Source organism: Podarcis cretensis (assembly GCF_951804945.1).
Source record: "Podarcis cretensis genome assembly, chromosome: 2".
Taxonomy (NCBI): domain Eukaryota; kingdom Metazoa; phylum Chordata; class Lepidosauria; order Squamata; family Lacertidae; genus Podarcis; species Podarcis cretensis.
Window position 1 is genome coordinate 124,807,647 of NC_137171.1, and position 11,815 is coordinate 124,819,461.

The 11,815-nt window shown below is 41.1% G+C and overlaps 3 protein-coding genes across 3 annotated transcripts in view; 1 reads left to right on the forward strand and 2 right to left on the reverse strand.

Annotated features, from left to right (window-relative positions):
- LOC307209880 (vomeronasal type-2 receptor 26-like) overlaps nt 1-6,675 on the reverse strand; it is a gene marked incomplete at its 3' end in the record, with an annotated part of 32,559 nt that extends 25,884 nt beyond the window's left edge. The window contains exons 1-2 of the mRNA XM_079965249.1: nt 6,615-6,675; nt 3,117-3,243 (exon numbers count right to left, since the gene is read on the reverse strand). Coding sequence (XP_079821375.1) covers nt 3,117-3,161 — 45 coding nt within the window. The 5' untranslated portion in view covers nt 3,162-3,243; nt 6,615-6,675. The remainder of the gene's footprint in view (nt 1-3,116; nt 3,244-6,614) is intronic.
- The window catches only part of LOC307210988 (vomeronasal type-2 receptor 26-like), a gene marked incomplete at its 5' end in the record, with an annotated part of 266,099 nt that overhangs the window by 49,186 nt on the left and 205,098 nt on the right, over nt 1-11,815 (forward strand). The window lies entirely within an intron of this gene.
- LOC307209883 (vomeronasal type-2 receptor 26-like) lies at nt 4,335-6,397 on the reverse strand (the record flags this gene model as incomplete). The annotated part of the gene is made up of 2 exons (XM_079965252.1): nt 4,335-5,757; nt 6,327-6,397. The coding sequence occupies 2 exons, from the start codon at nt 6,395-6,397 to the stop codon at nt 4,839-4,841; spliced, it is 990 nt and encodes a 329-aa protein (XP_079821378.1). The 3' UTR covers nt 4,335-4,838.

Genomic DNA, 11,815 nt, shown 5'->3' on the forward strand with positions numbered 1-11,815 from the left:
CGAGATGATCTCCGCAACCCCAGAGTTGGTCACGACTAGACCTAATGGTCAGGGGTCCCTTTACCTTTACCTATGGCTGCAGACAGCTCCTACCAGCTATAATACGGATTCTTGGTTTATGAGGGGATTGTCAGCTATAAGTACCATATAAGAACACACAGGAAATGGGTTATGCAAGAGATTTATTGTAAGATGTTTCCAGAGAATGGGACTTTTATCCAGAGCCAACAGTTTCTGAAGAGGAGACAACCGCTTGGTCTTTAAACACCTGGTTTCATAATTTCAATTTGCCTATGTCAAGCATCATTTGTGATGTCAAGCTGCTCACATTCCCTTTGGTTAGCATAGATAGCAGGACATACCTACATGGGGTCATGATCATGGGCATCCCAAATTCTGTAGATGGCACAAAACTTTTGCCAAGTTGCCCTTTCTTCATGTCTGGGTCCAACTACTTTACTTCTGCTAAGAACAGTCACATTCTTTCTGATCACCCAAAATAAATGTCCATGTCATGTCCAAAACCACAGTCTTCATTCAAATCCTTAAATGTTCCAAACTTTCTCCCAGCATTGCAGTTTAGAGCCTCATCAGGATCCATTTGACCAAAATATTTCTGTTCATAAGCTTTTTTTAAAAAAAGTGTCTATACTTTTCAGATTTCTCAAAAAATACCATTTTTTTCCCGAGAGTTCAAATTGTTGATAATTGGCAACTTTGGGACTGTTCCACATATAGCCCATGAAATTTCAGCAATCAAGAATTTGAACCCTTAGCAGAAAAAACTGATGAACATCTCCGTTGCAAGAGGGGGGAAATCATTTCTGCTGTGGATGTATTTAATCTACAAAGTGAACACAGTTCAAGCCATACAAGTTCTTCAGTGATCTGCACAATCAATGCCCCACAATACAAGCTCTCTCAATATATTACACGACTCCACCTCCCTTCACTCCTCATCCTTGGCCATAGTGGCTGCTGGGAACTAGATACAGTTGATTCAGATGGCTGCTGAATGTTTGTCATTTGATCTGGCAAGAAACATGTTCCGCTTTCCTGAAGCAGAATCGAACCAATGAATGGTTCATCTTTGAGACATGATGGTTATGTGACACATACTTGGGCTACTGTTCTCCTCGCCCCTTGCTGGAGGAAAAGGATCAGCTTTTTAGTTTACATCAATTACCCGTCTGAGGAGCCAGGTCACAGTCAACAGCTTTAAAGGGTCAGAGAGCAGAGAACTGCATGATTTCATTTGTTTCAAAGGAGGAAATATTCATTTCTATGACAGCCATTGGGACATATATTATTATAATGGGATGAGATTGTATGGCAGTGGTTGCAAGGGGACAGGTTCCATCAGAGGAGAGGGAGACTGTTTTAGCATTTTGTAGGTGGGGACAGGTGGACAGCAGAGCAGGCAAATCTGTCTGATTGGCTGGATGTTCCAATTCAGCTGAACAGTGAACAATTAGTTTGGGTTAACAGCCATTGAGGGATGGTCAACTAGGAATTGCTTGGAAAAAGGAGGAGTGGAGTAAGGGATTAACTTAATTGTACAGAAACTGACCATAGTCACCTCTGTGTTTATCTGGTTCCTCTAACAGATATTAAACCCCCCTAAACGAACCCGTTTAAATTTCTACTGTCACTAGTGGTAGACTCATCTCATGTTCAAACTAAGAAACATGCTACCATGAATTTTTTTTAAAGGTTTCTGAGGAAGCAGTGGCAGTACATAAATTAAAATAAGAAGCATGTGTGTGTAGAAACAAGTGACATGAAATAAACAGAGAATGCTGACAATGATCTCTGACTTACCTTATACCTGGTGAGCTGTACATTGCAGTATTAGGAAGGCAGTTGGACACACATACAGAGATAATTATAGAGTATATTGGCACCTTCTGAAGAATAACAGGCCTAGGATCTACAAAAACAAACAAACTCACTCCCCACTATAAGCTTATCAAGTCAAGATTCTAGTGGGGGATTTTCACATATCCCAAATGCCATGTTTAAATTTTTTCCTCAGGTGTTCCTTCATATTCAGATCAGGCCTCAAAATTATAATATAGCACTTGGGGAGGAAGATGCAGCCCAGAAGCCCAGCACTGGAGGCCAACATAGAGAAGACCTGCACAGCTACCATGAATTTCCCCTTTGAGCTCAGGTAGGTGGGCACAAAGGACACCCAGACACTGCAGAAGACCAGCATGCTGAAGGTGATCAGCTTGGCTTCATTGAAGGCCCCAGGCAGCTCCCTGGCTAGGAAAGCCACCGTGAAGCAGATGGCAGCCAGGAAGCCCATGTAGCCCAGGGCACCATAAAACATGGCAGCAGACCCTTCGTTGCATTGCAGGATGATCTCTCCAGGCTGAGAGTGCATGTTTGAGTCTGGGAACGGGGGAGAGATTCCCAGCCAGATAGTGCAGATGAGAACTTGGACACTGGAGCAGGAAATGACAACAGAGTACGCAAAACCCTTCCCCAGCCATCTCCTCACCCTGTTTCCTGGCTTAGCGGCCAGGAAGGCCAGAACCACAGTGATGGTTTTTGCCAAGATAGAAGAGACAGCAACTGAGAAGATGGTGCTAAAGGCCACTTGTTGCATAAGGCAGGTTGCTTTTGTAGGTTGTCCAATGAAGAGGAAGGAGGACAAAAAGGAGAGCAGGAGAAAGATGAGGAGGATGTAGGACAGGTTTCGGTTGTTGGCTTTGACGATGGGAGTCTTCCTGGATTTAACAAAGATTCCAAACACAATGCCTGTGATTAAGGACAAGAAGACGGCAGAAGAAGCCAGGAGGATCCCCAAAGATTCTTCATAGGATAAGAAGGTGATTAATTTAGGGACACATTGATGCCGGTCCTCATTTGGATGCTGATCTTCTGGACATTTAAAACATTCATCGGCATCTGCATAGAGAAAATGACAATCCTAACTTTTTACATTTGTGGGGTAAGGTGGGCCCATGGGAGAGGTCAGGAAAGAAAATTGTGTTGTTGGGAAGGAGGGAGTCAAAATGGAGTACCATTACAAGTATCAGCTTGAGCCTGACTGAAATATTTGCCTCATCTTCCCATTAAAGGCCCTTTCCCCTGAGGTGCTGTCCTACCTTCCTGTGTTGAGACTGTGCCTTCTGAGCACGGAGAACAATCATAGCAGCAATGTGGCCTCCCTTCCTGAATTTTCTTGGCAAATCCAGGCTGACAGCTCTCTGTGCATCTTGAGCGAGGAATGGTCTAGGCATAAACAGAAGGCATATCTGTTTCCAATGGCCTAAAGGCCCTTTTTAATGAAAATTAATGGTGTTTTTTTTCTTTTGCAGAGCAGTTCGTCAAGGAAACAAACCTCTTTGATGTTTCTACTTATTTAACAACCTGCTTCATTTCTGTACACAAGGTAGCATGAAAAATACAATAAACAATAACCTAACTTACTAAATAAATAAATAAATAAATAAATGGTAGTATCTTAGAACCATGCACTCCTATGACCAGCAGCAATAACAAAAGTCCTTAGACTGCTGCCATTTTATCTTCTGCTAGGTTGCACAGCTGTGACTAAGGACTGTCTGGTTCCTATTTTACTCCCAAGACTCCACAGTGTCATCGAGGTTGGCACCAAAGGCTGCTCCTGGTGCAGAACATGGTACCTAGTTTGCTTGTGTGTCATATCTGTACTTATTGGAATCAACTGCAGAAAATCTCGTTTTGAGAAGCATTTTTCAGCTGGATGAAAAAGTCTTGACCTCTGCTGTTCATTTAGAATTTTTTAATTTGAATGTGTGTTCAACTACACAGACCACCCTGAGCTCCACTGTTTTCATTCTGTTTTCTTGATCTAATAAACAGATGGGGCAGAATTCACTCCAGTCTTACCCAACCTGTTGCCCTCAGATATATTTGCCCAACGTCGGCCTTGGCAGATGGGAGTTGTAGTCCACAATATCTGGAGAGCACCAAGTTGGGGGAAGGTCTTCTGCTCTGCTTCTGAAAGTCTCCTACACACTGTGAAATCTTATACACGTTTTCTCAAGACAGACTCCATTAAGCTCAATGGGTCTAAGCTCCAGAGAAGGATGTCTAAGACTGCAATCAAAGCCTCATCTGTACTATTCAACATGTTATTAGACAATTATAGATGTTGCAGGGAATAACAATTTCTCTTACCTTCTTAAACAGCCTTGGCCACACAATTGCTTCTGGGTTAATGGTGAACTTCAGATTTGGGGACTTCTGTCTCTCTATGCTCCCAATTTTCACTCTAGCCCGAGAGTTATTAGGAAACAGCACCCAATTCACAATATCAAAGTCAATGGCCAGTGCCCCATTCTCATCCAAGTAGTGTCCTTCAGATGAAGTATTAGAATAGAGGTGAACCTCTTTCAAGAATGAATGAAACTACAACAGAAGAAACTCCAGCACTGAGAGAACATGAAACCATGATGGATCCCAATAGCCTCTTAATAAGGAATAGAGAACTAGGACTCAAAGGTGCTCATTAGGTCCTCTCATTCTGCTTCAGCATTTGCAGGGTGACCAAGGTGAACCAAAGTGAGTAATATTACCTTTATCCTGCTACGTCTCTGAAAGAGTGGACTGTTCTGCCATTTCATGAGAAATGTTTCTAGGGATGATAAATTTAATTCCTCAGGGGAGAAAACGCTTATATGATAAAATGCCTGTTTTTATTAATTCCTTTAACTGTGTAACACATTTTATTGCATCTTCTTTTCTGTAATGGCTTTCGCTACTGCTAATAGTCAGTGTAGACAGTGCTGAACTACACGGTCCATTGGTCTGATTTGGGATCAAGGCTGCTTCCTAAATTCCTATCATGGTGATTCCATATAGCTGGGATAATGAATTTCAGTTTGCAAAAGAAAAGGAGATACCTGCCATGGCTGTAGCCTTGGAAGTTCCAACCTGCCTCCTTTGCCCACAATCGACATCCTCTTTGAGCTGAATGAATATGCTGCATTCAGGGCTTGAGCCACAGCCTGGATGCTCAAGTAATTCACATAGCTGTCTTGGGATTGGATTCCATCAATTTTTTCCTGGGGCAGCATCCTTAGCCACTTCTTCTCCTCCCTGCATTTTTCCCAACCCTTCACAGACAAGGCATGCTTTGAATATGAACAAACATATGCTTTTCCCCAAACGTTTAGATTACGAAATGAAATTGGCTCATAGTATTTATATTTTGTCATTTTTTTTGTCTTCATTACAAAGGAGAAAGAACCATGGGCATAGTGGAAAGATTTAATATCACCAAATAAGATTGTGTTCTGAAGAGCTGTGATTATCCAGATTTTTCCTCCAGTTTCTATCCTTTCAAGTAAAGACTGTACTTCCATGATTATAAAAAGTCCATATTGAGAGTCTGCAGAGTAAACAAATACATTGACTTGTCTCCACAAGGCAGGGGCTTTGTGGGGTAACCACAGCCAAGTTTGTAGTAGTACTCTTTTTGTGAAGGCAACACAGATTTCGTTGCTGGTCATCAGGGGTGTCAAGGTACTCAGGAACTTTTCTCCATTGTCATTGTCTGGAGCAAAGAGACCAATCCACGTCCACTTGAAATGCAGGAGGAGTTGGACCATCCCCTCGTACTGAGTCTCTTGCTTTGGTGTCATTTGGTAGACAAAAGGGGACTGGACTTTATCATGAGGAACAAAGCCATAACTGAGCTGGTGAGGAAAGGACAAGAGACTGGGGTTTTGTTTTTCAGGGCAATGATTGAATACTTTACTTCTATGTGAAAGATTATGACATATTTAATTTTTAATTAGCATAAACATCGGATATTTTTAAAATAAACTTTTTTTATTTAAGCAATTTATACAGTGGTACCTTGGGTTACAGAGTGCACGATCCCGGAAGTAGTACCTCGGGTTAAGAACTTTACCTCAGGATGAGAATGGACTCTAAGCAGTTTTCAAAGGTTTGATGTAAAAAAGACAAAAGTTAAAACTGTAAGCTCATACCTCAATGGAACTGGCTACTGCATGCAGTTAAAAATGAAGAAAGTCTTCATTAGGCTATGGAAGGTTTTTAAGTAACCTTGTCTGACCTCAGCTGGAAGAGAGTTCCGTCAAATGAGTTCCACAGTTCTAAACATGTGACTCCTGTTGGAAACGAGCTGTTCATCTGAGCCACTAAGAGTGACTCCTCCCAAGAGTTCAGTGATTGGGGACATGTATAAGGACTATGCCATTCTTGAGATGTCCTGGACCAAAATAATTAAGGGCCTTATGAATCAGGTTTTGATTCTGCTAACACAGTGGATTGACTTCGCTTCGGAGGTGCACTCCCTTTTATACTTAGCCAGACAGATGCCAGCAGCAGGGGCTGTGTCTCCAACTCTGCAATAGGCATCCCGGCTAGTAGCCATCCTCCATGAATTTGTCCAATCCACATTTTTTTCTAATGATCCCGAAACTGAAATATCTTTGTATGGCTTCCCATTGCATGAAAAGCAATGTTTCAAAGCAACGTACAATGTAAAGCAAGCAATAAATTCATTATCATAAGAAAAGCTTGGTTTTTGTATTGTTTTTCACAAGATGGCAAATGTTGCCAGCTGTGTTTGACTTGAACCCAATTCTTACTTGTGGGATCTTGTAGATTCCTGAAATGCTTGCAATGTGCATGGAGATGTCGGATTCGCCCCCTTCAAGAACAGCTAGTGGTGTCTTCCGTTTTCCACAGATGTAGTTTGGAATGTTGATTTTCCCACCAGCAAAGAGGTCTGTCAGAGCATCAGAGGTTGTTCTTGCCTCGAAAAAGGTATCGTAGATGCTGTAGCCCAGGGTAATGTTGGGCAAGAGCCTGCGGTTAAGATTGATCTCCTGAGTGGCAAGTGCGGAGGAAATAATGTGCCAGTCCTTCCCAGACATCCAGCTGCGGAAGAAAGTATGTCACATAGTCACCCTTGATTCAGAGAAAATGGAAGTCACATTCAGTTACATAGATTATGTTGTGCCGTGGTGGAAGAATTGTGCACTTCCCACTGAAAATCGTTCTTTCCATCTATCATTGCACCCAGCTACAAAGGAGGAGCCTGCCTTATACAGGGGAAGGAGAGTTACCTTTCTGTTCACTGAAGAAGTGTGCGTGCACACGAAAGCTGATACCAATAACAAACGTAGTTGGTTTCTAAGGTGCTGCTAGAAGGAATTTTCTTCTTCTTCTTACTGTTCAATTTTCTCCATTACAGAACCAGTCTCTCTCCCAACTCCAAGCATAGGGCAATGAGTAAAAAGCCTGGGGTGCTAATTCCAGAAAATCCTTTCAGATTGAGAATAGGAAACTCCCCAATTTTCATGCTAAGGATCATGGCTTCAGCATTCAACCTTCCCCAAGGGTCCATGAGACACAATGAGAGAATGAATTTCATATTGCTTATTACTGAAAAGCTGCCGCTCAAACATACCTCACAGCTTCTTAGAGAAGACAAGTTCCTCATGGGGAGCATGACTGAATGTTTTTAACTTAAATTGTAATGTAAAACACATTGAAATACTGCTTTTCAGTGAAAAGACATATAGATTTTTTAAAAAAAATATTCAAATGTTACAATACAGCTTTGCCCACTGCCATAATATCACAGAATGATCACTACAGTCCTCAGTTCCACATCACGGTCGTTTTGGCTTGCTGAATACGCTTAATAAAACCCAACTATATATCTGTTTTAGTTCTTTCTCTTTTATTGGAGAAGAACGAGATATTTTAAGGCCATCATCATCATCTTCACCATCACCACAGAGGTGTCTGTGGAGGGGTTATATTGATGGAAAATGTCTAGAAATGTTTTAATAAATGAATGAATTAAATCACAGGTCCCCATGCATTGACATTGTTGTTTAAAGCCCCAGCAAAAACTTAGCATAGTTTCAGTGAGTTTCATCTCACTGATTTAAAGGAGGTGCTTCTTGCTTTTAAAAAATACTATACCCAATTCAGATTTTCCCATTTTATTTGATATCACTGAATAAGATGCTTCCTCCTTCTTCAAACAAAAAAAAGAGGAGATATTGATTTACCAGGGCTACCAGAAAATAGGGGCTGATTCAGATACATCAAAGCATACAGACCAGAAAGCTTGGTAAAAAGGAAGTTGAGAGGCAAAATCAAGAGGTTCAATCGCTCCCAAACACTTGGGAGTTGTTTAAGAACACTGTATTAGAGACTCAAGTTGAGTATATACAGCAAACAAGGAAAGATACCATGAGGGCCAAGAGGATATCAGCTTGGTTAATGAGTACAGCCAAAGAAGCTATTCAAAGCAAGAAGACTTCTTTCGAAAAACTGAAAAATTGTCGGGTGATCCCGTTGACAAACTGTACATAGACTTTCAAAAAGCTTTTGACAAAGTATGTCACCAAAGACTCATATGCAAGATTAGAAGTCAAGGAATAAGAAGAGAGGTTCTCTTGTGAAGCAGGAACTGGTTAAGTTGCAGGAAGCAAAATGTAGGAATAAATGGACAATTCTCCAAATGGAGAGAAGTAGAAAGTGGAGTCCCCTGAGGATCGGTATTGGATGGGACCTGTGCTTTTTATCTTGTTCATAAATGATCTTAGAGTTACATGTTCATGGATTCTTAACTGGAAAGGAAGGACCAAGAGCGAGACCTTGGGATCATGCTTGTCAAATCCATGTTAGGTGGCTGTAAAAATGGGAATTTCTGAGCTATGGATCATTAGGAAAGTAACTGAAAATAAATGAGGACACATTGCAGTGTTTTGTTCTTTTTAGTTGAGAAATTGTGAGCAAGAAAAGACAGGACATGATTTTTTTAAATTATGCATATTGTGGAGAAAACGGATAAACAATCTTCTTCTCTAAAAACACTAAAACTTGAGACTATTCAGGACGGATGCAAACTGACTTCTTTGCACAGTGCTATGGAACTTGCTCCCCCAGAAGACAGTGATGGTGGCCAAGTTAGCTTTAAAAGAAGATAAGGCAAATTCATGGAAATGCTTCTGAATATCAGTTCTGGGAGGCACAGGAAGGGAGAGTGTATTTGTGGTCATGTTCTGCTCCCAGTTTCTCCACAAGCACCTGATAGGGCACTGTGGGAAAAGGATGTTTCAATAAATGTGCCATTGATCAGATGCAGCAGGCAATTCTTTTGTTTGTAAAAGAATTGGAGAGTAGATAGGAATACATTAATACACCATTACTTACTACTCAAATTTTGTTAAGGGAGTGCTGGTAAAGGAGAACGGATATTGACCTCCAATAACCTTTGAAGATATGAATCCACTAATGAGCTGGTCTCCTGGCCTATAAAAATTCATAGCCCAGTTTTGATCCCTGATCAGATTCAGTGGGCATTTAGTCCTCTGCTGCATCCCATAGGTTGCAAGAGGCAGCAGCAGAAGCAGTGTTGTCATTCCAAGTCTACTTGCTACCCTTCCCTATTGATTGTTCCTCCCGACTTCATAGCCAGCTATTCAGAAGAAATCCCATCTCTTGAAACAATCATGTTTCAGGGACTTGACAAATATGAGGGTGGGGTGAGGGTGGGTTTACTGGATCAGGCTTCAGAGACAAAGGGGAAGGGAAGGATCATGGCTCAGTCGAAGAGCATCTGTTTTGCACCCAGGAGGTGTTTTATACATCAGACCTTTCAGGCACAGTGGAAAAAACAACCCCCTGTTGCCCTTGATTGTGATGTTTAGCTTATTGGTCCCAAATGCAGTATTTTAGCTGGGGTTGGGAAGTAACCTGGACTCAGGAAAGAATAAAAATAGGTTACTGTGATTCTGATGATTGTAAAGGGAAGAAAGATCTCCCCTGAAACTATAGGAGCAGGTGCAGAGCAGGAAGAAAACATCTTTACTAAGTAGACTGACGTGGCTGAAGGAGAAAGGTGAGTTTGGCTGAATGTTATTGACGTCACAATAGCCCTGAGGTTGGATCAGGCCAAAGGCCCACAAAGTCAATGATCCTTTTCTTACAATGGCCAAGCAGATGCCCCCAAAGGAATCCACAAGCAGAAGATTAGGGCAGAAGCACTTTCTGTACATGTAATTAGCCAAAGGCACCCTCTCTCCAACGGTGGAAAGAGAAGATATCAATAAGGCCTAGGAGCCTTTGATAGCCCTTTCTGCTTCTGTATATTTGTCTAAACACCTGCTTTTATTTTAAGCACACTATAAATTATAAATAGACCCTCTTAGAAGTATACAAGAAAAAACAAAAATTTAAGATTCTTAATAAATAAATGCAAAATATACTTAAAATAAGCAGTTGGGCTACAAATAGATTAAATGAAATGTCGGCTTATACATATCTGAACGGGCTTCCCTGAATAAATATGGTTTTCCCAGGCACCAGAAAATAATAAAGGGATGATGTCAAAGGACAAGGTATGCCAAATTATACATTCTACTGCTCTAAATGATGGGTTTATTACCAGGACAGAATGAGTATCATATGGCACCAATAACTCTGCTGGTTCTGCAAAGTGAATCAGTTGAGTGGCCATATAGGGAGTAAGGCAAGCTGTTAAGAGCTTTGGTAAGTCCTTCAGGTGGGCTGTAATACGGATTCTTAATTTGTGAGGAGATTGCCAGCTCTAAGGACCATACAAAAAGACACAGGAAATGGGTTATACAGGAGGTTTATTGTAAGAATCCCTAAAACCAAAAGCTTTTTTAAAAAATATCTATGCTTTTCAGATTTTCATGAGATCTTTGAAGTATCTGGTTTTAATGTCACTTTTTTTCTAATTTATAGATATAAATACAGATACAGAATAAATACAGAATAGATATAAATACAAACGATTAAGATAACCAGTCTTCATGTAGTTTTTAGTGTACATTTTCATTAAATGTTAATAACACATGTCAGTGGCACAAATTACTGATTTCTGATTTTTTTTAACTATTCATTAAATTTGTACAACGTCCTTTATCAAAAGATCACAGCGTTGTTCACTACGGAAAACTACAAAATGAGAATAACAAACCAATAACCCCCCTCCTACAAAAAAATTAAAAAGTCAAATGCCTGGTTGAAGAGAAACATTTTCACCTGACACCAGAAGATGTGTAAGGAAGGTGCAAGGACAGCCTACTTGGGGAAAACATCCCACAAAGAGGGGGCCACTGTAGAAAAGACCCGTTGTCACATTGACTCCATCTGAATCTCTTCGTAAGGGCAGAGTCTGCTAGTTTCCAGCAACCTCACCAAACCTATATATAGCATGTATGCTCCTGCCTAAACATCCTCCTAGTAATCAGTACTATCCATACAACCTCTTCATCAATCTGCATAACCAATAAAAGCTCTCTCAACATGTTACACAACTCCACCTCCCATCACTCCTCATCCTTGGCCATAGGGGCTGCTGGGAACTGGGTACAGTTGATTCACACGGCTGCTGGATGTTTGTCATTTGATCTACCACGAAACATGTTCCGCCTCCTTCCAGTAGAATGGGACATGCATTTTTATAATGGAATTAGAATGTATGGCAGTGGTTGCAAGGTGCCAGGTTCCAGCAGAGGAGAGGGAGACTGCTTTGGCATTTCGTAAGTGGGGACAGGCAAACAGAAGAGCAGGCAAATCTCTGTCTGGTTGGCTGGACGTTCCATTTAGTTCAACAGTGAACAATCAGTCAATCAGGTCAACTAGGAATCGCTTGAAGAAAGGAGGAGTGGAAATCATTGTCTGGAGTAAGCGATTAACTTAGTTGTACAGCAATGGACCACAGTCACCTCTGTTTCACCAGTAGGTTTATCTGGTTCCTCTAACATATATAACCACCCTCCTCAAATGAACCAGTTTA